This window comes from Erythrolamprus reginae, chromosome 5 (genome assembly GCF_031021105.1).
Source record: "Erythrolamprus reginae isolate rEryReg1 chromosome 5, rEryReg1.hap1, whole genome shotgun sequence".
NCBI lineage: Eukaryota > Metazoa > Chordata > Lepidosauria > Squamata > Dipsadidae > Erythrolamprus > Erythrolamprus reginae.
The window spans coordinates 100,697,820-100,724,951 of NC_091954.1; the positions used below are offsets into that span (position 1 = coordinate 100,697,820).

The 27,132-nt window shown below is 43.0% G+C and overlaps 1 protein-coding gene across 1 annotated transcript in view; it reads left to right on the forward strand.

The window, feature by feature from the left end:
* Positions 1-27,132, forward strand: part of PRKCI (protein kinase C iota) — a 68,732-nt gene that overhangs the window by 6,360 nt on the left and 35,240 nt on the right. The window contains exons 2-4 of the mRNA XM_070753621.1: positions 8,561-8,682; positions 17,322-17,411; positions 19,677-19,727. Of these exons, the coding sequence (XP_070609722.1) occupies positions 8,561-8,682; positions 17,322-17,411; positions 19,677-19,727 (263 nt within the window). The remainder of the gene's footprint in view (positions 1-8,560; positions 8,683-17,321; positions 17,412-19,676; positions 19,728-27,132) is intronic.

Below are 27,132 nucleotides of genomic sequence, written 5' to 3' on the forward strand. Positions count from 1 at the left end.
GAGAGAAAGAAAGCAAGAGAGAGAGAGAGAAAGAGAACAGGAGAAAGAAAGAGAGCAAGAGAGAGAGCAAGAGAGAGAAAAAAGCAAGAGACAGAGAGAGAGGGAGGGAGGGAAGGAGAGAGAGAAAGACAGAGGGAGGTAGGGAGGGAGAGAGAAAGAGAGCAAAAAAAGGAAGGAAGGAAGGAAGAGAAAGAAAGAGGGATGGAGAGAGAGAAAGGAAGGAAGGAAGGGGGAGGGAGAAAGAAATAGAGCGAAGGGGAGGAAGAGAGAGAGAGAATTTTTTTGTCCAAACTTTTTTTAGCCGCCCACTCCCTGCTCAATGTGCCCCAGCGTTTCTTAAATGTAAAAAATGTGCTGCGGCTCAAAAAAGGTTGAAAATCACTGGTTTAGTGGATCGCAAAGGCACTAAGCAAATCCAGATTTCCTTCTTGACTTTGTTTATTGGGAAGCCAATTGGGAAGGTCGCAGATGGCATTGCAACCATCACATGCTGGTTGCCAAGCACCTGAATTTTGGTCATATGACCCTGGGATGTTGCAATATGTAAATGTAAGGACCAGTTGTCAGAGATCGTTTTCAGTGTTGTAACTACAAATGGGCACTAAATGAAGGATTGTAAGTTGATGCAAACTTTAAAATGTAAAACGCCCTAATGATGGAAGCTTGGAAATTACATTGTCAATATGGAATTGGGGGATTTCGGAGATCTGATAGCATATTTGAATTTTGAAGAAGTATGTGCGTTGGCAGGGGACAACAACAACATAACACTCAAAATCAGCTTTCAAGATCTACAGTATTTTGAAAAAGCCAAAAAAAAAAAGTTTTCTTGTAAACAGTTAATAACATTTGGCTAGTGTTGTGTATTCAGTGACTCTCCCCTCCCAGTGTCAGGTTTTAGCATACTGCTGGTGGAATTACAGGATAAGAGAGAAATACCTATGTAAATCTTACATTCCTGGTCTTACTAAACAGGCACTTTCCCAAGATTTGTGTTTATTTTGAATACTTATATTTCTTTTTTTCCTAATGCATTCCAATATCTTTTTGGTGAATCCAAACTATAAATAATGTCTCATTCGTGAATGTACATTGTAAAAAACAGAACTTAATACCGTAGAACAAAGGGCAACACTAAATTGAGAAAACAAGAGAACAGATTCTGTTCGCATCTGGTGTTTTTGTAGAAAAGAAGGAGGCATTCATTGTTCACCCTTTTCTCTCTCTTAATATTTAGACGCCATTTGGAAGCATAAACATTTGTAACAATGCATCTCATACCTCCCAGAGACCAATAAGAGCTCACAGAGTTGTGGCCTCCTCCGGGTCCCATCGACTAAGCAATGCAGGTTGGCAGGATCACGGGGGAGAGCCTTCTCTGTGGCTGCTCCGGCTCTATGGAACCTATCCCCCCCCCCCCAATATCTACAAAGACCCGGCTTTGCCGACAGGCCTGGGGGCCATAAATTCACAGCTTGATGGCCAACTGTAAGAATGGTGTTTATGTATACGGGTGTGATTTTCTTTTTATAATAACTTTTTATGGTTTTTGTTTAGTTTGTTATGTTTTAACCTCAGTTAACTGTTGGACTTCTTTTACTGTTTTGTATTTATTCTTATTGTATTTGTACCGCTGTTGTAAGCCACCCTGAGTCCTTTGCGATTAGGTGGCATAGAAGTTGAATAAATGAATGAATAAACAAACAAACAAATAAATAAATAAAAACAGGGGCATAGGATTGTGAGGGATTTCGTAGATCTTCTGCATGAGTATCAAACTCTCAATGTTATGTTGCTGTCATATGATGCATTGCAATGTTTCTTTCCTGGAGCTGGGCCTGCGACAGTGAAGGGCTACCAAAAATTTTTACTACCACACTGTGGGCATGGCTTATGCAGGACGCCCTGCATTTTCTTTCAACATCTTTCAGTGCAAATTGGGTGCTCTGGGGTGGAGCTCCATTTTCGCTACCCTACTGCGTTCCTCCCCGTCCAGGCAATAGCCCACCCCTAGCCTGCGAGTGATGTATCCGGCCCACGGACCGCCATCTTGACATCTCTCTTCTAGTTCTGGAGGCCTCACCTACAAAAAGATATTGATAAAATTGAACGGGTCCAAAGACGGGCTACAAAAATGGTGGAAGGTATTAAGCATAAAACGTATCAGGAAAGACTTAATGAACTCAATCTGTAGAAGAAGTTGTCTCTATAGTACCATGGGGCCAGGAGTCGAAAATGTGCGGCTCAGCTCTAGAGCCGCATTCGGCTCTTTGGACCCTCTCCTGCAACTCTTTGTCAGATCATCCCACCAGTGGGTAGCCCATCTCCTTCCCTTCACTCCTCACCTGCCCTGAGAAGCGGAGTGGAGACTCGCTTGCCTCTTTTTCCAGCCCTTGTTGGTGCTATGCGCACCTCGGCCGCTGGGGAGACGTGTGACTTTTCTTCGCGCCAAGACCCTTTTGCCCAGTGTTTTGTTTTATGTGGGAAATGGCTCTTTGAGTGTTTAAACCCCTGCACTAGGCCTTGAAAGAACAATCCGTTTGCTATCCTGCTCAGCCTTCCCACTTGTATACTGTATATTATTATTTTGAGTTGACAACTGTTATAGTTGCACTTCATCTTAGAGATAAATAAAAATGCTGTACGAAACAGTCATAAATATTGTTGTAACCATTTGTTACAGAAGTCTAAAAACTAAAAAACTTTAGGTGTAAACTAAATAATTAGAATTTGCTATCATAAATGATACTTCTCTGGTACAAATAAATATCCTCTTTGTACACGTTCAATGCTCTTTTGCTGTATTTGTACAAGAGTAAAATCTGACATGATGTATTCATTCTGTTCTCTTCATCGACTAAATGAGAGGGTAATTGCCAATAGAACATGAAAGGAAAAAAAAATCTATATTTACTTGGTTTACCACAGTAACTGAATTTAAACATGCCTGGGATAAACATATATCCATCCTAAGATAAAATACATGAAATAGTATAAGGGCAGACTAGTTGGACCAGGAGGTCTTTTTCTGCCATCAATCTTCTCTGTTTTTATGTTTCTATGTTATTAAAAACCTCATGCGTCCTGTAGATGTTTTCTAAGAAATAACTTCCATTAAATATATCAGAATATCCAGGTAGGGCTGGAACATAATTGGAAAAATGCATATTAATCTCACAGAGTTCTTGTACATTCTCGCTTCTGAACATATCTCCAGTTTGGTGATAACCAAAGTAAATAAAGAATATTTCTATTATTCTTTAATGTTCTTTAAAAACTAACGTTGAAGATACAAATATTGTGTGTAAGAAATCTCAGTCAGTGAAATCCTTTGGTTGATAGCTGGTTTCTAGTGCTCATAAAAAGGATGGACTCCTAACTTTACTGAAGGAAGTGACATAGGCACAAAATCTGGACTATTGTGCAACTTACTAAGAAAAGGCATTCAGGTAAGCCAACACCCATTCCCTTAGCTTTTGGATTGTTTTTCCCAGGTATTCATACCTGCCTGCTTGCCTTCTCTTAACTCACGAAAAGAGAAAAACAGTTTGTCTCCTGTTTTTAGCTATTGATACTAAACACAGTTCAGGTCAGGTGTATCCAATCTGTGGCCTGCAGAACATGTCTGGCCCTGGACAGCTAGTAGTACGGCCCCAGAAGAATGTAAAAAATGTTTTAAAAATAAAGGATATTTGTTATTTATCTACATTAACTATATTAATGTACTTTATATATGACTGAAGAGAATTCCTCTCCACTCAGTGTGACCAAGGCAAACCAAAAAGTTGGATACCATGGTTTAGATCTGTGATGGTGAACCTATGGTACTCATGCCCCATGTGGCACATGGATCCATATACATAAGACATTGCCCTATGTCAGTTTTAGTACTGCATGTACATGGCAACCAACTGATTTTCAGCCAGGGCAGGGTGAGACTGTTTTTGCCCTCCCTAGTCTTTATTTATTCATTTATTTATTGGATTTGTATGCTGCCCCTCTCCGTAGACTCGGGGCGGCTAACAACAGTAATAAAAACAGCATATAACAATCCAATATTAAAACAGTTAAAAACCCTTATTATAAAACCAAACAGACATACAGACATACCATGCATAAAATTGTAAAGGCCTAGGGGGAAAGAGTATCTCAGTTCCCCCATGCCTGGCGGCAGAGGTGGATTTTAAGAAGCTTACGAAAGGCAAGGAGGGTGGGGGCAATTCTAATCTCTGGGGGGAGTTGGTTCCAGAGGGCCGGGGCCGCCACACAGAAGACTCTTCCCCTGGGTCCCGCCAAACGACATTGTTTAGTCGACGGGAGCTGGAGAAGACCAACTCTGTGGGACCTAACTGGTCGCTGGGATTCGTGCGGCAGAAGGCGGTCCCTGAGATAATCTGGTCCGGTGCCATGAAGGGCTTTATAGGTCATAACCAACACTTTGAATTGTGACCGGAAACTGATCGGCAACCAGTGCAGACTGCGGATTGTTGGTGTAACATGGGCATATTTGAGAAAGCCCATGATTGCTCTCAGAGCTGCATTCTGCATGACCTGAAGTTTCTGAACACTTTTCAAAGGTAGGCCCATGTAGAGAGCATTACAGTAGTCGAGCCTCGAGGTGATGAGGGCATGAGTGACTGTGAGCAGTGACTCCCGGTCCAGGACCCAGTCCTTAAATAAAGGAAAGCTTGTGAAGTTTGGGCAGGGCAGAAAATGGCCCAACTGGTCTACTGGAGGTCCAGAAGCTTCAGTGAGGCCTGCACGCATGCACGGAGGGGGCAGCACAAGGGTTGTGCATGCACAGTGGGAGTATTACATTATGGATGTGGGCACTTTTGGCACCCGAGCAAAAAAAGGTTACTGTTTTAGAATCTAAACTAGACGCCCTTTCTAATTAATGCTTCATATAATTTGCATTTTGACGTAGATCTAAACTTTCATGTGTATGAAGGTCTGTTTAAGCTGGCGTCCCCAAACTTGGCAACTTTAAGACTTGTGGACTTCAACTCCCAGAATTCTCCAGGCAGCTATGCTGGCTGGAGAATTCTTGGAGTTGAAGTCTACAAGTCTTTAAAGTTGCCAAGTTTGAAGACCTCTGTTTTAAGCTATGCCAGCTCTTGTGTGTGTCTCATTTAAGAGCAGTGGTGACACAGTGGTTAGAATGCAATATTGCTGGCTAGCTCTATCAGGAGTTTGATTCATTTGATCCCGACCAGCTCAACGTTGACCTCCTGAGGTTGTTAAAATGAGGGCCCAGATTGTTAGGGGCAGTATGCTGACATGGTAATCTGCTTAGACAGGGCTGTGAAGCATTATATAAGTTTAAATGTTATTGCTATTTAAATATCTGAATTTTATACATTTCAGAGTGATTCTTAAATAAATTGTTAAAAGCACAAAATAACGTAGAGAGGTTGTTTTGTTCTCTCTGATGCTCTGTTAACTTTTATGTTAAAGTTAAAAGTTAATGTGTCTGCAACTGAGTATTACATCTGGAGTTTAAATGAGTCAGAGGGAGTTGTTTCATGGTCTGACATAAACAGGTTAGCTAACTGGAATTATACTTAGTCACAGTTAAGGTGTCATGCCTATAAAAGGTTGAGGAATACCTTTTTTTTTAACTCTCTCTGTCTTATTTATTTTTAAAAGAAACACCAAAGTAGACAAACCTTTAATCGCAGAACAGTATTTGTGGAATTATGTTTTAAACATGGGCAGTAGTTGATGAAGAAAAAGAAGAACATTAAAGTTGATTAAGATTAATGACATTTGAAAAACTGTGTTTTTTTCTACCTAGAAAATATTATTGAACATTTTGCTTCTAAAGATCTTTTGAGGGATTAATTTTTTTATTTAAAATAGGTCATGCTCTTTAACTTGAACAGTAAACCAAACAGGGAATTTGAAGTTTCTTTCATGAAGAAAGAAACTCGTCTTACGAACCCTCGTCATACGAACTTTTCGAGATACGAACCCGGGGTTTAGAATAGAATAGAATAGAATAGAATAGAATTTTTATTGGCCAAGTGTGATTGGACACACAAGGAATTTGTCTTGGTGCATATGCTCTCAACGTACATAAAATAAAATATACATTTGTCACGAATCATGTGGTACAACACTTAATGATTGTCATAGGGGTCAAATAAGCAATGAAGAAGCAATATTAATAAAAATCTTAGGATATAAGCAACAAGTTACAGTCATACAGTCAACATGGGAGGAAATGGGTGATAGGAATGATGAGAAAAACTAGTAGAATAGAAGTGCAGATTTAGTAGAAAGTCTGACAGTGTTGAGGGAATTATTTGTTTAGTAGAGTGATGGCGTTCGGGAAAAAACTGTTTAAGATTTTTTTGCCTCTTCTTCCGAACTATTTTCACCTTACGAACCCACCCGAAATGCTGTGATTTTGCTGAGGCTTCCTTCACTGGAAACCCCCACCTCCGGACTTTGTTGCCAGGCGAAGCACTCGTTTTTGCACTGGTGGGATTCCCCTGCAGCATCGCAAAATCCGGAGGTGGGGTTTCCCATGGAGGGGAGCCTCAGGGGAATCCCACCAGCATGAAAACGGGTGCTTCGGCTGGCAAAAGGGGAGTTGCGAGAGAGGGAAGAGGGTTGGCCGAAGGGAAGCCTCAGCTGGGGGTGGCTATGTTCCTCAACCAGCGCTGGAGAATCAGTCCTGGCTGTTTCTCCATTCCTACCATCGCCCTTACCGTCTCAGGCCAGGTGAAGGAGGGGAGAGAGGCCAGCCAATGATGGGACAGGGAGCTGCATGCGGCTCTGAAGCTGTGGGTTGCCGATCACTGAGCTAGTGGATGGAGACTTCCAGATGAAATTAAATATACTCCTATTGAAAAGACAAAGTACAAATAGCTCTTGACTTCTAGTGACCCTTCAAAGTTAAAATTTATTTATTTATTTATTTATTCATTCATTCATTCATTCAATTTTTATGCCGCCCTTCTCCTTAGACTCAGGGCGGCTTACAACATGTTAGCAATAGCACTTTTTAACAGAGTCAGCCTATTGCCCCCACAATCCAGGTCCTCATTTTACCCACCTCGGAAGGATGGAAGGCTGAGTCAACCTTGAGCCGGTGATGAGATTTGAACCGCTGACCTTCAGATCTACAGTCAGCTTCAGTGGCCTGCAGTACAGCACTCTACCTGCTGCGCCACCCCGGCTCCTGTAAAATACCAGTAAAAAAAGTGACTGATGATCATTTTTCACACTTGCGACCGTTGCAACATTCCCTTGGTCACGTGATTAAAATTTGGATGCGCGGCAACTGACTCATTTACGGCGGCTGCAATGTCCCAGAGGTGGTCATGTGATCTCCTTTTGCGTCCTCCTTTTGACCATCAAAGTCAATGGGGAATCCAGGTTCACTTAGCAACCGTGTTACTAACGGAACAACTGTAGCGATTCACTTAACAATTGTGGCAAGGAAGGTGGTAAAACGGGGCAAAATTCACTTAAGAAATATTTCACTTAACAACAGAAATATTGGGCTCACCTGCGGTCGTAGGTCGGAGACTATTTGTAATGTGATGCAAAACTCCCAGTGTTTTTATTGCATTGTCTGTGGCCTAAGAAACATGAGGAATCTGAATAGCTAGGCCATAAATACCGTAACTCTTGTTTTTGACCTACTTTTATTGTGATGAGTTTATCAATAATGAAGCTTCTGGAAACTTCACAATAAATGCCATCAATTCATATTTATCTTCTCTTTAAGTTTGAGCCTTTTATTACACATGGTTTTTAAGTAATGGTGATGATTCAAGTTTAAAAGAGTCCTAGCCAGAAGAATTCATTGAGGGGTGGCCTATTTTAGAAATACAGTGATACCTCTGCCTACGAACTTTTCTAGATAAGAACCTGGTGTGATTCCTAGAGAGGCCCCACAGAGGCTTCTCCCCACCTTTTCTGACCCTGTTTCCTCCCAGGAGATTCCTAGAGAGGCCCCACAGAGGCTTCTCCCCGCCGTTTCTGGACCTGTTTCCTCCCAGGAGATTCCTAGAGAGTCCCCACGGAGGCTTCTCCCTGTCTTTTCCGGTTACAGTTTCGGAGGCTCAGGTTTGTAAGTGGAAAATGGTTCTTGAGAAGAGGCAAAAAAATCTTGAACACCAAGTTCTTATCTACAAAAGTTTGTAAGTAGAGGCGTTTGTAGGTAGAGGTACCACTGTATGTGAAAAGAAATGAATGAATAAATAAATAAATCATGTATACACTTTGTTTCTACACATTTAAATTAGCATTAAGTTGTTTTGAACATACAGGCAGTTGCATGTAAATTGACTGACTAGAAACATAGAAACATAGAAGATTGACGGCAGAAAAAGACCTCATGGTCCATCTAGTCTGCCCTTATACTATTTCCTGTATTTTATCTTACAATGGATATACAGTATGTTTATCCCAGGCATGTTTAAATTCAGTTACTGTGGATTTACCAACCACGTCTGCTGGAACTTTGTTCCAAGGATCTACTACTCTTTCAAATAAAGCAAATAAAATATATACAATAATAGACTATTCATTATATTCTTTTCAGGGACATTATGATCACTTATTTTGAGCCTTCTATCTCCTTTGAGGGACTATGCAATGAAGTTCGAGACATGTGCGCCTTCGATAATGAACAGTTATTCACTATGAAATGGATTGACGAAGAAGGTAAGTTAGTACAAATTAAAATTATTTCATAAATTACCCGCATTTCCATTAAGTGCCTCTGTGGCTTTTTGCATTGCTGTAAAAAGTCACAGAGGCACTTTGTGGGTTTTTTGGTTTTGATCTTGACTAGATTCAAGTTTATAATAATATAGGGGTTATTGAATGATATTTGCATTGCTTTAGGTTTCATGACGTTTGTATGGATAACTTTCCTTTTTAATCTTTCAAATGAAAAATGAGAAAATAATATTAGAATTTAGGCTTCCCTGTTAATGTTAATTTGCTTATCCTGCTTTAGTTTACTTTCAAACTATGTGGGGAATAAATGAAAAAGAATACAGTAATTGTTTTAGGACATGTGGAAATTTATACTCTTGTTTCTCTCAAATGCTTTTGACTTGAGTCTTCCAGGTGATTCATAGAGAAAAGATTATCCTGCAGGCTGTCCAAAAACTCCAGAGGTATTAGGTCACATAGCTGGTCAAGTTCAATTGAGTAAATATATAAGGCATTACCCGTGGAAAGAGATGCAAATAAAATTATTGAACTGGAAAGTGGCAAGACAAGTTCTTTATTGTATTTCATTCCAAGTGACCTGCAGTGTAAACCTCCTTATATTTAATCTTAATTCAGAATATTGGATAGGGAATCTTAAAAGTGAATAATAATCAGATAGTCCTCGACTTACAACCATTTATTTAGTGACTGTTTGACATTACAATGGCATTGTTTGTTTGTGTGTATGTATGTTTGGTTTTATAATAGGGGTTTTTAGTTGTTTTTTATTATTGGATTGTACATGTTGTCTTTATTATTGTTGTTAGCCGCCCCGAGTCTACGGAGAGGGGTGGCATACAAATCCAATAAATTATTAAATTATTAATTATTAAATTATTGGAAAAAGCGACCATTTCCCACATTTCTGACTGTTGCAGCATTCCCTATGGTCATGTGATCAGAATTTATTTATTTATTTATTTATTTGTTTATTTATTTAGTTATTTAGTTATTTAGTTATCTATCAAATTTGTATGCCGCCCCTCTATGCAGATTCGGGGCGGCTAACAACAGTAATAAAACAATATAAACAAATCTAATATTTAAGTTAATTTTAAAAAGAAACCCCAATTTAAGAGACCAGTCATACATACAGACATACCATGCATAATTTTTTTATAAGCCTAGGGAAAGGGAATATCTCAATTCTCCCATGCCTGACAACAGAGGTGGGGAGCTTACGAAAGGCAAGGATGTTTGGCAACTTACTCATATTTATGATGGTTGAAGTGTTCCAGGGTCATATTGATCCCTTCCTGCAACCACCTGACAAGCAAAGTCAGTGTGGGAGCCAGATTTATTTAACGGTCATTTTGCTAACTTAACACACAGAGAGATTCGTTTAACAGCTATGGCAAGAAAGATCGTAAAATTCACTTAACAACTACCTTGCTTAGAAATGGAAATTCTGGCCTCCGTTGTGGTTGTAAGTCAAGGACTTACCTGTACCAGGGGTGAAATCTAGCAGGTTCTAACAGGTTCTAGAGAAACGGTAGCAGAAATTTTGAGTAGTTCGGAGAACCAGCTAATACCACCTCTGGTTGGCCCCACAGAATAGGGTGGGAATGAAGATTTTGCAATATCCTTCTCCCAGGAGGGGGGAGGTGTTGTACATACTCTTGATCAGTTGGAGGATTATGAAGATGTTGAGGACTCAAATTCAGATAGTGTTTATGAAGTAGTGGGGGGCCGGGGTTGCAGGTAGTAGAACAGGTGGGAGGCCAGCCACAGGATGGGACTATGAGTTCAGGATCTAGCGAGGGAGAATCAGACGCTCGCTGGGTTAACCCTCAATTCAGAAGGATGCAGAAACGTAGAGAGCAGAGGTCTGGGAGAAGATATTAAGGATAGGAATGGGTTAAATATTGTAGTGAGGTATTTGGCACGTCAGGGGGCTAGTGGAGAAGAAGGGTGGAGTTTCAACGTTGCTGAAAAGAATGGAGCTTTTCGCCACGCTAAAGTAAGCCAAAGTATTTTGTATTGTATTTAGTCAGTGCTGATGTTTTTTATAGCTTTGTAGTTAGGAAATAAATCTTGTCTAAATGAAGCAGGAAAAGGAATGTAAGAAATGCGGCTAGAGATTGATGTCTGGAATGTGTTGAAGTACAAGAGAGCAGAGAAATAAATGGAATTGCTTTATTCATGAAATGATGCATTTAATGAGAGTTATTTGTAATCACTAAACTTCTACCAGAAACCAGAATAGGAGGGAACTGGGATTTTGCGGTATGCTTCCCTTGCCACGCCCACCAAGCCATGCTACGCCCATCACGCCACAAAATCGATAGTTAAAAAATTTGGATTTCACCACTGACGTGTATTATATTTAATTATTAAAAAGGCATAGTGAGATACAGGTATGAATCAGGAAACTGCTGGCCACTTTCAGCAATTTAATTCTAGATCTGATTTTTTTTTTTTTGTGTGTGTGTTTCTATTGATCATTATTCATTATATCCAATGAATATAATGAATATATTATAGAGTTAGAAATCCAGTTTTAGCTATTTCAGTATTTAACCTTTTTCCCAGCTACTTACATGATGATAACAGGAAGGACTTTGTGGCAATGGTTAGATAGAACAGGAAAGTTTTAAACTTTTGGCATTGTTAAAGAAAATAAACATTAATTCCAGAAGGATTATAAGCATTAAATGCCCTCAAGGCATATTTGAGAACAGGCCTTCGGGATTAGCACTGTATTTTTAAAAAATTGCTCTGTAGCTCTGTTTGAAGAAGAACAGGTTTGTTCTCCTAAACAAGGCCTAATAAAAGTTCTTTTAAAAAAAACCAACAACCTGCAATTAATTATGTTAGGTGCTTCAATGCGTGCATTAGCTGGTCTTTATAAGAGCTGCAAAGGAGGAAATGTAATCCTTGAATTTTGAATGGGAAATACCTTTCAATGAATATACAAATGCTTGTTTAAAAGCAGGAGCTATTTGGATATGTTGGAAGGAATGCATAGCATTATCGAACAAAAAAAATACTAACTGACACCCGAAGTGAACAAAGGAAACAAAATGTTTACTATCCACAAAATATTTGATTCATTTCTGCTTAGCTCATGAAATCTGGCAGAGTGGACATGCTTTAGTGCTCTTTACGTAACAATATCATATTGTGAGACTTGTGGACTTCCTTGTATCAGTGTCTGCTCTAAGGAACTTCATTACCATCGAGGTTCAGAAGGCATTTATCTTTATGTCCTTCCTCAAGGCCCTAAAAAGCTTGACTCTTCCTCTTTGGGCCAGACCATGAGATGTAGCTGTGTAGAATGTAAATCCCTTGAATGTTTTGGTTAACATCAGTTTTTTGTTGTTGTTAATGTTACTACAATGACTCCATTGTTGTATTTTTAAAAATTATTTTATACATCCTTTAAAGAAAAATGAGCTTCTTATTGTTATCTTTCTTCCAACTGTAAGTTACTGAGAATTGCTTTTGCAAATTAGGCAGCCATAAAAACCTAAATACAGGTAGTTCTTAGTTAGCAGTGGCAATTTGGGCTGGAATTTTAATCACTAAGCCAGTGGTTCTCAAACTTTATTCATTCATTCATTCATTCATTCATTCATTCATTCATTCATTCATTCATTCATTCATTCGATTTTTATTCCGCCCTTCTCCTTAGACTCAGGGCGGCTTACAACATGTTAGCAATAGCACTTTTTAACAGAGCTAGGCTATTGCCCCCACAATCCGGATCCTCATTTTACCCACCTCGGAAGGATGGAAGGCTGAGTCAACCTTGAGCCGGTGATGAGATTTGAACCGCTGACCTTCAGATCTACAGTCAGCTTCAGTGGCCTGCAGTACAGCACTCTACCTGCTGCGCCACCCCAGCTCTTTACCAATGACTCCCTTTTTAAAACACCTTTTGAAGCCATGAAACATAGCCACTGACCCCCAAGGTTTAACTCAAAAGTTAACCCCAAGACGTAACTCATTCCCCACCCAGTCAGAGTCTCCTGGTCTGTGGACCACAGGTTGAGAACCATTGCACTAAGCCAGTGATGGCGAACCTATGGCACGGGTGCCAGAGGTGGCACACAGAGCCATATTTGCTGGCACTTCAGCTGTTGCCCTAGCTCAGCTCCAACGTACATGCGTGTGCTAGCCAGCTGATTTTTGGCTTGCACAGAGGTCTGGGAGGACATTTTTGGCTTCCAGAGAGCCTCTGGGAGGATGGGAGAGGGCATTTTTGCCCTCCCCTGGCTCTAGGAGCTGGGGAGAGTGAAACACGGGCCTACTGAGCCCACCAGAAGTTGGGAAACAGGCTGTTTCTGGCCTCCAGAAGGCCTCTGGGGGGCGGGGAAAGCTGTTTTTGCCCTCCCCAGGCATTGAATAAATAGAATAGAATAGAATTTTATTGGCCAAGTGTGATTGTACACACAAGGAATTTGTCTTGGTGCATATGCTCTCAGCGTACATAAAATAAAATATACATTTGTCAAGAATCATGTGGTACAACACTTAATGATTGTCATAGGGGTCAAATTATGAATTATAATTGTGGACATGCCGATAGCGCCCACACACGGTCTTTCGGCACCCAAGGAAAAAAAGGTTCGCCATCACTGCACTAAGCAGTGGTAAAGCATAACATTGTATGTCTTAAAGGTCGTAAGCATAAAACGTATCAGGAAAGACTTAATGAACTCAATCTGTATAGTCTGGAAGACAGAAGGAAAAGGGGGGACATGATCGAAACATTTAAATATGTTAAAGGGTTAAATAAGGTTCAGGAGGGAATTGTTTTTAATAGGAAAGTGAACACAAGAACAAGGGGACACAATCTGAAGTTAGTTAGGGGAAAGATCAAAAGCAACACGAGAAAATATTATTTTACTGAAAGAGTAGTACAGTGATCCCTCAATTATCGCGAGGGTTCCGTTCCAAGACCCCTCGCGATAATCGATTTTTCGCAATGTAGGGTTGCGGAAGTAAAAACACCATCTGCGCATGTGCGCCCTTTTTCATGGCCGCGCATGCGCAGATGGTGGAGTTTGCGTGGGCGGCGGGGAAGACCCAGGGAAGGTTCCTTCGGCCGCCCAGCAGCTGATCTGCTCGGCAGCGCAGCAGCAGCGAGCAGACGAAGATCGGGGTTTCCCCTTTGCGTGGGCGGCGGGGAAACCCCGATCTTCGTCTGCTCGCTGCTGCTGCGGCCGCCCAGCAGCTGATCTGCTCGGCAGTGCAGCAGCAGCGAGCAGACGAAGATGGGGTTTCCCCGCCGCCCACGCAAAGGGGAAACCCCGATTCGGTTCCTCGCTGCTGCCGCGCTGCCGAGCAGATCAGCTGCTGGGCGGCTGAAGGAACCTTCCCTGGGTCTTCCTCGCTGATGCCCCCGCTCACCCGCCCGCCCGCCCGCCGCCCACCGCCCGCCAGCAAGAGGGGGAGAGATAGAGAAAGAGAGAGAAGGAAAGAAAGAGATGAGAGAGGGAGGAAGAGAGTGTGAGAGAGGAAGAAGCAAGATAGAGAAAGAGAGAGAGAAAGAAAGATGAGAAAGGAAGAGAGTGACGTCATCAGGTGGGAAAAATTGCGATATAGCGTTTCGCGAAGAACGACATCGCGAAAATCGAGGGATCACTGTAGATCCTTGGAACAAACTTCCAGCAGACGTGGTTGGTAAATCCACAGTAACTGAATTTAAACTTGCCTGGGATAAACATATATCCATCCTAAGATAAAATACAGGAAATAGTATAAGGGCAGACTAGATGGACCATGAGGTCTTTTTCTGCCATCAGTCTTCCATGTTTCTATGTATAACTGCACTACTTAGTAATGGCAATTCTTTTGGTTGCCATTGTTAAGTGAATCCTGCAGAATTAAGCGCAAGGACCTGTGGTTCCCATTCAGGGCCTCCTGCTGGCTTCCTCATAGACCCTGTTTCCCAGAAGCCAGCAGCCAAGGTTGTAAATGGCAACCATATGACTGGCATTCTTGTATGTCTGTATATGAACTGAATGCCTGGATCACATCATATGAATGCTGGGTTGCTGTGATAGGCAGAACTTCGAGGACTGTAAATTCTACTTGTCCAAATTATAGCTGGTAGCACCAGCACTCCAGAGAATAAGATGGAAGGCTTTGTTATTAGAAAATGGTGCGGAGAAGAGGAGCAAGAATATAATTATTATGAGGAATTATTATGAAACATTTAAATATGTTAAAGGGTTAAATAAGGTCCAGGAGGGAAGTGTTTTTAATAGGAAAGTGAACACAAGAACAATGGGACACAATCTGAAGTTAGTTGGGGGAAAGATCAAAAGCAACGTGAGAAAATATTATTTTACTGAAAGAGTAGTAGATCCTTGGAACAAACTTCCAGCAGACGTGGTTGGTAAATCCACAGTCACTGAATTTAAACATGCCTGGGATAAACATATATCCATCCTGAGATAAAATACAGAAAATAGTATAAGGGCAGACTAGATGGATCATGAGGTCTTTTTCTGCCGTCAGTCTTCTATGTTTCTATGTTTCTAGGAAGAAATATGTGCTTCAAATACGTTGAAGCATTTGTGAACATATGTATACGTTGACAAAAATGTTGAAATATGACGAACGTCTTAAACATTAATGAATAAGGACAGTAAAAATACTGAATATTCAAAGTCACTTAAATTTGCAAAATTAAAAGAATACTTTAATTTAAAAAAAATCTCTAAATGTTCTGAAAGTGTTATGTTTAATGATTTCTTCACAAGCCAGAAATGAGTTCTGGAAAAAGATTTAGGATTGGTTCTATGTTTTAGAAGGTTAACTTTCCAGGGACCAAACATGTTTGTGGCGTAAGAGAGGGAAGCTGCCAGAGAAAGATTTAAATTCAAAACTGGAAAGGGACTGTGGAGAAAAACAGAGTTAAATGTTCATCACCAGTAATAATTATAATAATAATTTATTAGATTTGTACTTACCATGTGATAAATATTCCTGAGAAGGAGGTTTGCTGGCAAGAGAGTTTGCTGACCATTGAAGAATGAATCATGTGTTCTTTTGATGGATTTTCCATTCATAATTTCATGCCCATCTTGTGAAACTGCTAAAACAGAAACATTAATATAGCTCTCAGAATTCCTAAAAACTTCCCAAATAAAAAATAGTGCTGTCATGAGAAGCTCTCATAGAAATATCCAGTCTGACACATTAATCAATTTATAAAATAAATACAATTGTAGCGGCAGGTTGGTGCATATTTGTTTTATTCAGAAATAAGGGTGTGTATTGCAATAGCAGATCTAGTATTGAAGGACAATATTTCTAAAATAAACACTTCATCAATTTCCTTGTTTAAGTTGTGCAATTACCCTATGAAATTGCAAGATTGAGGACAGAATGTAAAAAACATCCAGACAGAAGGTTTAGAATTTACTGTTATGTATATACAGTATTATATATATTAAGTTTGCTATGCTGAAACAATATGGATTATCTGTACAGAACAATTATATGAAACAAACACAATGAATGTATAGCTAATACAGTGATCCCCCGGTTATTGCGTTCCCGACCATTGCGAACAGGCTAATTTGCGATTTTTCAACCCGGAAGTCAAAACACCATCTGCGCATGCGCGGCCTTTTTTCCTATGGCCACGCATGCGTAGATGGCGCCGGGCAGATCAGCTGCTGGGCGGCTTCCCTGGGTCTTCCCCCTCTTGCTGGCGGGAGGGCGAGAAGCCCCCCCCAGCACCCGCTCGCCCGCCCTTCGCCGCTCACCCGCCCTTCGCCCGGCCACCCGCCCTTCGCTCGCTGCTCGCCCGGCCACCCGGGTTCGTTTGACTTGAGGGCTCAGTTGGGAAGGGGCTCGGGTGTTTTAAAACGTCGTCGCCGACATGGGGGGCTTGCTAGCACCCCCCCAAACCCGGGTTGGGGGTTCGGGGGGGTGCTAGCGAGCCCCCCATGTCGGCGGCGACGTTTTAAAAGACCCGCGCGCCTTCCCAACTGAGCCCTCAAGCCAAGCGCAGAAGTTCGCCTTTGGCGCTTGGCTTGAGGGCTCAGTTGGGAAGCCGCGCCGGTGCTTTAAAACGTCGCCGCCGGCATGGGGGGCTTCCTAGCAGCCCCCGGACCCCCAACCTTGGAATGGCGGGCGCGGCAGCAGCGAGGAGTTTGCGTGGGCGGCGGGGAAACCCCAATCTTCGGCTCCTCGCTGCTGCGGCGGAAGTAAAAACACCATCTGCGCATGCGCAGATGGTGTTTTTACTTCCGCAGCGCTACTTCGCGAAAACCCGCTCGTTGTGGGGGGTCCTGGAACGGAACCCTCGCAATGATCGGGGGATCACTGTACTATATGTAGATATAACAATGCAAATTAAGATGTATTTGTCCTTCCTTTTTTATTTATGTAATATAATAAAAACTATTTAAAAAAAAAAAAATTGCAAGATTGAGAACTTAAAAGAAAGTATATTGGTAGAAATAGTGCTTGTCTGTGGCTATATGTTTCTGGAAAAAAGGTAATTTAAAAACATATTGATCTAAATTTAGTTTTTATGAAAGCTTCTGGCAGTCTGTATTGCAGCAGGGCATATATGTGATGAAATAAAAATAACTAAACTTGAATTACCTCTCTTTTAGGAGACCCATGTACTGTTTCTTCCCAGCTGGAACTGGAAGAGGCTTTTCGTCTATATGAATTAAATAAGGATTCTGAACTTCTAATACATGGTAACTTGGTATAATCTCATTCTTCCACCTGTGTCTCTCCAAAGATTAGAGAGATAGAGGTGAATATTGTGGAATAGATAGATAATTCTTTCCAGAATAGAAAATGGTTCAACGAAGTGGAGATTCTGGAAACCGTTTTCTCTTTAGCAATAATTCTAGATTTTATTTATCTTTGTAATGGTATGGTAGTAGACAGAACAATATATGCAATCGAAACATTTAAATATATTAAAGGGTTAAATAAGGTCCAGGAGGGAAGTGTTTTTAAAAGGAAAGTGAACACAAGAACAAGGGGACACAATCTGAAGTTAGTTGGGGGAAAGATCAAAAGCAACATGAGAAAATATTATTTTACTGAAAGAGTAGTAGATCCTTGGAACAAACTTCCAGCAGACGTGGTAGATAAATCCACAGTAACTGAATTTAAACATGCCTGGGATAAACATATATCCATCCTAAGATAAAATACAGGAAATAGTATAAGGGCAGACTAGATGGACCAGGAGGTCTTTTTCTGCCGTCAGACTTCTATGTTTCTATGTTAATGCTGCTATGATTACTGATTTTATTGGATGAACTTGCTCTGATCCTGATGCGATTAGAATCATCAATCACAGCCCGCGTGAGCTGAAATGAAACTAATTGCGGAGGTCGATAAATAAAATGAGAGAAAAGCTTCAAAACGAAGTTACTTTTATTAGTATAAAATGATGAAATCAATTTTGCCTGCTCACAGGCTAAAGAAACACGTCTACCTGGTTGGAAGGATTTTTTCAAGATGGAAGATCTTCTCCTTCTTCCCCGAACAGAGAGGAAGTGACTAGACAGGATTTACATCATAAATGGGTGGAGCTAAATTAACATACATGAGTTAACTATTTAACTACTGAATGTCTCTGGATGTCTCTGGGGGCTGTCAATACACAGCGTGACAGATCCAACCTTAGCAGAACCAAGAAACAGACTCCTTGTTCCGAAACCCCCCTCTTTATTTTATGTATTTAAGTGGCATTCACACATTAATCCTTCCAAAGGTTAATTGCAATAACAGAACTGATCAGTCCTTGGATAATTGTCAGGCAGAGTATTTCCCCTCGCAAAGCTATACATTAATTCCTGACAAGAAGTCTGAGGCACGAATCACAATGAGAAAATCTTCCAAAAGAAATACCAACTGTTGTTTCCTACAACCACAACTCCCCTTTTGCTTCTATTTATTTCCCAGCGAGTTAGGGGCCATTCAGCATCCATAGGTGCCTTTCTTCCCAAGCCGGTCCCTGTTCCTCAGTTGTTCTTTTCTCCTCACAATTCTGTGCATACACACATCTGGAACAGGCCCATGCTGTTCTTCTGCACTGGCTGCCGATCAGTTTCCGGTCACAATTCAAAGGATTGGTTATGACCTATAAAGCTCTACATGGCATCGGACCAGAATATCTCCGAGACCGCCTCCTGACGCACAAATCCCAGCGGCCGATTAGGTCCCACAGAGTTGGCCTTCTCCGGGTCCTGTTGATCAAACAATGTCGGCTGACGGGACCCAGCCCTCTGGAATCAACTCCCTCCAGAGATTCGAATAGCCTTCACCCTCCTCGCCTTCTGCAAATTGCTGAAGACCCACTTTTGTCGCCAGGCGTGGGGATAATTATTAATTAATTAATTTATTTATTTATTAGATTTGTATGCCGCCCCTCTCCGTAGACTCGGGGCGGCTAACAGCAACAATAAAGCAGTGTACAATAGTAGTCTGATGTTAGAAACAATTAAAAACCCATTAATATAAAAAAAACCCAAACATACATACATACATGCCATGCATAGAATTGTAAAGGCCTAGGGGGAAGAGGGTCTCAATTCCCCCATGCCTGACGGCAGAGGTGGGTTTTAAGCAGCTTACGAAAGGCAAGGAGGGTGGGGGCAATTATAATCTTTGGGGGGAGTTGGTTCCACAGGGCCGGGGCCGCCACTGAGAAGGCTCTTCCCCTGGGTCCCCCCCAAGTGACATTCTTCTGTGGGACTTTTACTAAGCAAAATGTTACTTTTCACACAGCACGAACAGAAATTGTCACATTGAACCCTTGGGTGAAACATTCAAGGAAACACAATATGATGGACCCAGATTATTGGTTTATATTGACACTGTAAACCGCTTAGAGAGGGCTGTAGACGCTATGAGGCGGTATATAACTAACTGCGCTGCTATTATTGTGGCTTCCGACATCTTTGAATTAATGACTAATCTAACATTACTACTTTCCTCTCTAGTATTTCCTTGTGTACCTGAAAGGCCGGGAATGCCCTGTCCAGGGGAAGATAGTAAGTATATTAATGTTAATAAGTAACAAGCCATATCATTTAAATTGATGTTACAATACAGCCTTTGTAAACGGAACATATGACAGCATTATTCTTATAAATTGAAACTGCTTACAGTGGTACCTCTATCTAGGAATGCCTCTACTTAGGAACTGTTCTAGATAAGAACCGGGTGTTCAAGATTTTTTTTGCCTCTTCTCAAGAAACATTTTCCACTTTCCAGTTCCTCCGAAACTGTAACCGGAAAAGGCGAAGAGAAGCCTCCGTGGGGCCTCTCTAGGAATCTCCTAGGAGGAAACAAGGCCTCCACTCTCCCTGTGATTTCCCCAATCGCATGCATTATTTGCTTTTACGTTGATTCCTATGGGAAGGTCTTAAGCATAAAACTTTTCAGGAAAGACTTGATGAACTCAATCTGTATAGTCTGGAGGAGAGAAGGAAAAGGGGGGACATGATCAAAACATTTAAATATGTTAAAGGTTTAAATAAGGTCCAGGAGGGAAGTGTTTTTAATAGGAAAGTGAACCCAAGAACAAGGGGACACAATCTGAATTTAGCTGGGGGAAAGATCAAAGCAACATGAGAAAATATTATTTTACTGAAAGAGTAGTGGATCCTTGGAACAAACTTCCAGCAGACATGGTTGGTAAATCCACAGTCACTGAATTTAAACATGCCTGGGATAAACATAGATACATCCTAAGATAAAATACAGGAAATAGTATAAGGGCAGACAAGATGGACCATGACGTCTTTTTCTGCCGTCAGTCTATCAATAACTGAACAACTGGTTGTCTAGCTGGGTAGGCGGGGACAGTTGGTCATGTGACTGGGTGGGACCCGTCACTCATCACACCCAGCCCTTCCATCCAGCCACTCGCCTCAAAGTCAGAAGTATGGTTCAGCTGCTTGGGGCTAGCCTCATCACTAGCTGGCCCTGCCCATATTTGGCCATTTTTCCGGAGCGTTTTTAGGCTATATTTTGGGCTGGAAAACAGGCCAAAAAATGAGCAGAGGTGGGGCCAGCCAATGGTGGACTTTGTGGATTCGCCGAACTGCGTAGAACCTTAACTACAGGTTCGCCTGAACTACTGCGAACCAGCAGCAGCCCACCTCTGGATGTCCTCTTCAGAACATCTTCCCCCATGTGATCACATCTTGGGTTTTGGCAAAAGCTCACTTATATAGAAACATAGAAACAGAAGATTGACGGCAGAAAAAGACCTCATGGTCCATCTAGTCTGCCCTTATACTATTTTATCTTACAATGGATATATGTTTATCCCAGGCATGTTTAAATTCAGTTATTGTGGATTTACCAACCACGTCTGCTGGAAGTTTGTTCTAAGGATCTACTACTCTTTCAGTAAAATAATATTTTCTCACGTTGCTTTTGATCTTTCCCCCAACTAACTTCAGATTGTGTCTCCTAGTTCTTGTGTTCACTTTCCTATTAAAAACACTTCCCTCCTGGACCTTATTTAACCCTTTAACATATTTAATTGTTTCCATCATGTCCCCCCTTTCCCTTCTGTCCTCCAGACTATACAGATTGAGTTCATTAAGTCTTTCCTGATACGTTTTATGCTTAAGACCTTCCACCATTCTTGTAGCCCGTCTTTGGACCCGTTCGATTTTGTCCATATCTTTTTGTAGGTGAGGTCTCCAGAACTGAACACAGTATTCCAAATGTGGTCTCACCAGCGCTCTATACAGCGGGATCACAATCTCCCTCTTCCTGCTTGTTATACCTCTAGCTATGCAGCCAAGCATCCTACTTGCTTTTTTTACTGCCCGACCACACTGCTCACCCATTTTGAGACTGTCAGAAATCACTATCCCTAAATCCACTTTTATAACCATTTGCAATGTCCTCTGGCTTTGTAACCACGAATTAGTGATGTTTTTGTCCATTTCTGGCAAAAAACCTCCCAGTGGGGAAAATGGCTTTGCTTAACAGCTGCTGCGTTCACTTAATGAATGTTGTAAAATCAGTTCAGATCTCTTGATGCTTTGACTTAACCTATGACAATAATTCCAGGCTCAATTACAGTCATAAGTTGAGGATTACTTTTATTTGAGACATGCTATGTATGATGCAATGCTTGGTAGAAACTCCAAAGGTTTTTTTTGTTTTGCTTTGCATTTTCATACAGCACAATACTTCAAAGTTAATTGGTAATAAGTGATCCCATTAGAGATGAGCTATTGTATTTGCTACTGGCTTGTATTTGCTATTGGCTGGTGCATTCTGGGAGTTGAAGTCCACAAGTCTTATAATGGCCAAGGATGGACACCCTTCCTTTAGTCCAGTGGTTCTCAATCTGGGGATCGAGACCCCTTTGGGGGTCAAACGACCGTTTCACAGGGGTCGCCTAAGACCATGGGAAAAGACAAATTTCCCATGGTGTTATTCTGGCACCTTGGGACATATTTTTACAATCTGACCAATCAAGCGTTTATAGTGGGGGTGTCCCTCTGACCTTCCTGCCAATCAGCTTAAAGCTCTGTTGGGAAAAATGGCACTAGACTTATGGTTGGGGGTCACCACAACATGAGGAACTGTATTAAGGGGTTGCGGCATTAGAAAGGTTGAGAACCACGGCTTTAGACCTTCTGTGGTCTGTCATGCAACTACTGCATCTTCTATATACCAGTGTTGTTATGGGGGTGGCGATTAGCTAATTTGAGAAGATGTTTTTCTACAGATATATGTTCCACTCAGTGTAAAATAGAATAATAATGGGGTGACAATGGATCCTTTATTTAACTTAGTTTCCAGTTGGAATACTTCTAAGAAATACTATACTGTATTAAGTTACATTTTCCCATGAGACTGGTATTGTGACTTTGGGTTTCTGCAGTAAAGATTTTCCCAGATATCAGGTGGAAATCCTGCTTAAAATCACAGAAGGTAGTGTACAAACCTGTTTTAGGTTAATGTTTTTGAATCAGATGATTAAAGTATTAACTGATGTATAAAGTGGATGGACCTTATCCAAAGCCTACTTGCTTTTATGTCAAGATAATCCCCTAAATACGTACATACATACATACATACATACATACATACATAAACACATGCACATATATATTACTTAATTATTTATTTGATTTCTGTGCCGCCCAATCCCTTGGGACTTGGGGCGGCTTAAAAACAATATAAAAATACAAATTACAGTAATAAAAGAAGTCAAATATAAATATTAAAACAATAAAATCCCAATTATAAAACCTACAGCACAAATAATCTAATCAACACACATGCATGCCACTCAACACCATTTGCCCGTGACAGATATAAATATACACGGCCCCCAGGCCTGTCGGCAAAAAATTGAGCTGCGGCAGCCACAGAGAAGGCCCTCTCCTGCGGTCTTGCCAACCTGCATTGCTTAGTTGACGAGACCTGGAGAAGGCCAACACTGTCAATCTTATTGGTCTTTGGCTAGGAAAAGCTCAGCTCCATTCAGTTGCCTGATTCTCCCCTGCACTGTTCGGAGAGTCCAATGTGGGTTGTTCTTCAGCCTCATTGGCAGGGACTGAGTTAAAAATTAACATAATTATTATGTCCCGCCCCCCTCTACCTCCTCAGGTTCAGTCTTAAAAACTCAGTCATAGTGTAGGGACTATGAGTTTTCTTCTCACAGTATGTGAGATTTATAGGATGTTTACTAACAATAATTTTTTTCTCCTTTTTTTCCCTTTCTCTATAGGAGGAAGACCTGGATCTCGAGAACCACTGCCCTCCGGGGTATTGTTCTCTGTCTCTTCAATCCCTGAGAGGCCACTGCTCTCCGGAGTATTGCCTTGCTGAAAGGGATCGCTGGATTGGGGTCCCTGACGCCCGCGATCAGACCCCCCCCCCAACCACTGTTCCAGCGCAACGAGTCTCCGAGTATCGGTTCTTACCGATCAGAGGAGCAATCAGTACACAGAATTTCCCCATGGGGGGAAATCAGCTGTAAGGCGATCCCAGCAGCTCCCAGACAGCGTTCCTGCCGATCGGCAATGGAAAAAGAAAAAAAGATCAGCTGTTCGGAGGCCCTTTGCAGCCAACTTGTTCCCGATCGCTCAGAGGAGCAGCGATCGAAGGAATTGAAGGGTGTGTGTGCAGAAGGTGATCGCCGAGCTGCCCGAAGTTGCGCCCGCCATTTTGGCGCAGGGCCAAAGCCTCTGAGTCCCCCTCCAGCCGTTTCAAAAGCAGACCTTTTCCCGCCTGACGTCACGGCCGCCATCTTGTTTGCTAAGGGGTCAGAGTGACTAGGCTCTTTTCAGCCTATCCCAGGGCCGCCATCTTGCTTCAGGGCGTTGCCAGGACAACGAAGCTATTATGGGCTTCTACCTAGTATCCAGCCAATCACGAGCAGGAAAAACAGATGACATGTTATTTAGGGGACACCAGCTTCCCTAGTCCACCATTTTACTTGCTTTTAAGCAGTAACCTCGTGTTTTTGGCTCGGTGTTGTTACAAACATGTCTCAATCCAGTCCCAGCGCTCCTGTGCCCTCCTCCTCCAAGAATAAAAGTAAGGACAAGGGGCCCAGCTCAAAATCTAAGGGGAAAAGCTCTCAGTCCTCCAATGCACTAAAGGAGGCTGAGAAGAAAATAAAGGCCCTCGAGGCCCAGCTGGACAAAGCAAAACCGAGACAGGGGCCTAGCCCCTCAGCCATGGTTATTCCACCCGTTTATCAAAGCCCGCTGGGTCCTCCTCCCCTGTCATCGGCCACCTTCGAGGGGCCTCCCTTTCAAAGCGCTGGGGGTCTTTCACCAGACCGCCCATTAAGTGCCCCCCCACCATCTGAGGGATTTCAGAGATCAGAATGGAGCAGGCCTGCCTCTCAACCTCCAGCAGCTACAGCCACATTCACGCCCACAGCAGCAGGGCTCAGGGGCTCTACAGATAACTGGCAAGCCATGTCTCCCTCGGTACAAGACATGATTGCTTCAGCTTATGCACAGGGCATAGCAATTGGGGCCCAACAACAACATCAATCCCCACTACCACCTCGCCCCAGCAGGCAGGATATCTGGTCAGCTCCTGCACCTGCACCTTCCCTGCATGACTCTTTTCAAGAGGAGCAAGAGTTCAGAGAGGCCTTTTCAGACCCAGAGAATGAGCTGTCGGGGGATGAAGCCACCTTACCAGAACAACCTGTATTAGCAGGCTTATTCAAGGCACCCCTTTTCAGGGTTCTCCTAAACAAGGCCAGAACCACACTAACTTTGACCAGTGCCCAAAAGACGGCTGACCAGGATGTGGGCACATTACCCGCTTCCAGACTCATTAATGAGCCTCAAAGGGACTCAGAAACTATCCCTGCAGTGCCCATATTTGCAGAAAACATAAAGAGGCCCTGGCAGCAACCAGCAGCAGCTCTGGGTCCCTCAGCTCTGGACAAGAAGCTTTACTCCTTCGATCCAGAAATAGAGGATTTGCTCCAATACCCGGCTGTGGATACCCCGGTTACCTCACTAATTTCCAATGCCCTGGTTCCATCGGAGATGGCGGATGGTTTGCGGCCCGATGATAGGAAGTCCGAGAACCTGATCCGGAGAATGCACCAGCTATGTGCCTGGTCCTTGAGAGCTGCTATGGCAGCCTCCTTCTTCAACCGGGCCTCAATCCTTTGGCTTCGAGACATCCTCCCCAGGTTGGGCCCGGAGGACGCTCGCCTTCGCCAAGACATTAATAAATTGATCGCCTCCACGGAGTTCTCCGCCGATGCCACCTTGGCTGCTTCTAGGTTTTCATCCAGGGCGATGGCTACCAACCTTTCCACTCGACGCCTAATATGGCTCCGCTCTTGGCAAGCGGACGCCAAATCGAAATGGCGTCTTGCAACCGCGCCCTACCAAGGGACCACACTTTTTGGAGAATCACTAGATAAAGTCTTGATCGAGGATAAAGACAAGAAAAAGGTGCTGCCAAGGTCGGCGAGGAGGCAAGACAGGCGGGCGGCCCCATACTACAGAAGGCAGCCCTTTCGAGCGGACACGGCCGCGCCTGCGGCCTCAAACACCAGGCCATATGGACAGAGCTCCTACACGCAGCCATCCTTCAGGTCCGACAGAACAGGTTATGGAGACAGGAACCGACAGTTCCAACAGCCCCGCAGATCCTTTCGGGGCGGGAACAGAGGAGGGTACCGAAAACAAAAATGACTTACCCATCCAGGTACCCATCGGTGGACGCCTGCAGTCCTTCTCAGGCTCTTGGGCGGCTATTTCCACCGACATTTGGGCGCTAGATACCGTGAAGAATGGTCTGCGCATCAACTTCCTACAGACTCCTCCGGACAGATTCCTACAATGCCCGTCGCTATCTCAACCAAGATGTTCCCTGATTGCCAGGGAAGTACAACACCTGTTGGACATTGGGGCAATAGAACCGGTGCCAGTACATCAACAAGGACAGGGGTTCTACTCTATCGTGTTCTTGGTCCCCAAGACGTCCGGCGGCTACCGCCTGATTCTCAACCTCAAGCAGCTGAACATCTACGTTCGCTACCAACATTTCAAGATGCATTCCTTACAGTCAATCCTGGCATCCATCCGACACCATGACTGGATGACCTCCATCGACCTCAAAGAGGCGTACCTGCACGTACCAGTTCATCCACATCATTGACGTTTCCTCCGCTTTTGTATACAGGACCATCATTTCCAGTACAGGGCAATGCCCTTCGGACTTTCATCGGCCCCCAGAGCTTTCACCAAGCTTCTGGATGTACTGACAGCCGACCTGAGAACCAGATCCATTCGTCTCATGGCCTATCTGGACGACGTAATCATCTTGTCCAGCAGCCCTCAACAGGCCAGACTAGATCTACAACGGACAATACATTCTCTAGAGACCTGTGGTTTCACGATCAACTATGTGAAAAGCCACCTGAATCCAACCAAACAGCTCTTACATTTGGGAACTCTGATAGACTCTGCAGCCGGAATCGTTTACCTGTCATCAGAGAGGCAGCAGAGGGTGAGGACGCTGATAGCTTCTATTCAGCACCGCACCAGGGTCCCCTTGGCCCTTCTATCCCAGCTGCTAGGAGTCTTCATCTCCTGCATCAGCATCGTCCCATGGGCGCGGCTGCATGCCCGCCCGCTTCAATGGCTCCTCCTCCCCTTCCAAAGAGCACTCATGAGCCACTCCAAACACCAGATACGTCTCACGTTACCCGTCCGTCACTCTCTGCCCTGGTGGACGTCCCAAGCGCTGACCAGAGGCTCTCCCTTCCTACACCATCGGGAGGTGACGATCACTACAGATGCGAGCCTCTCCGGCTGGGGAGCACATTGCGGCTCCAGAGTGGCCCAGGGTCTCTGGACAGCAGACGACCTGAGGGACCCCAATATCAACTTACTAGAACTAAGGGCAGTCTTCAAGGCACTCCACTCCTTC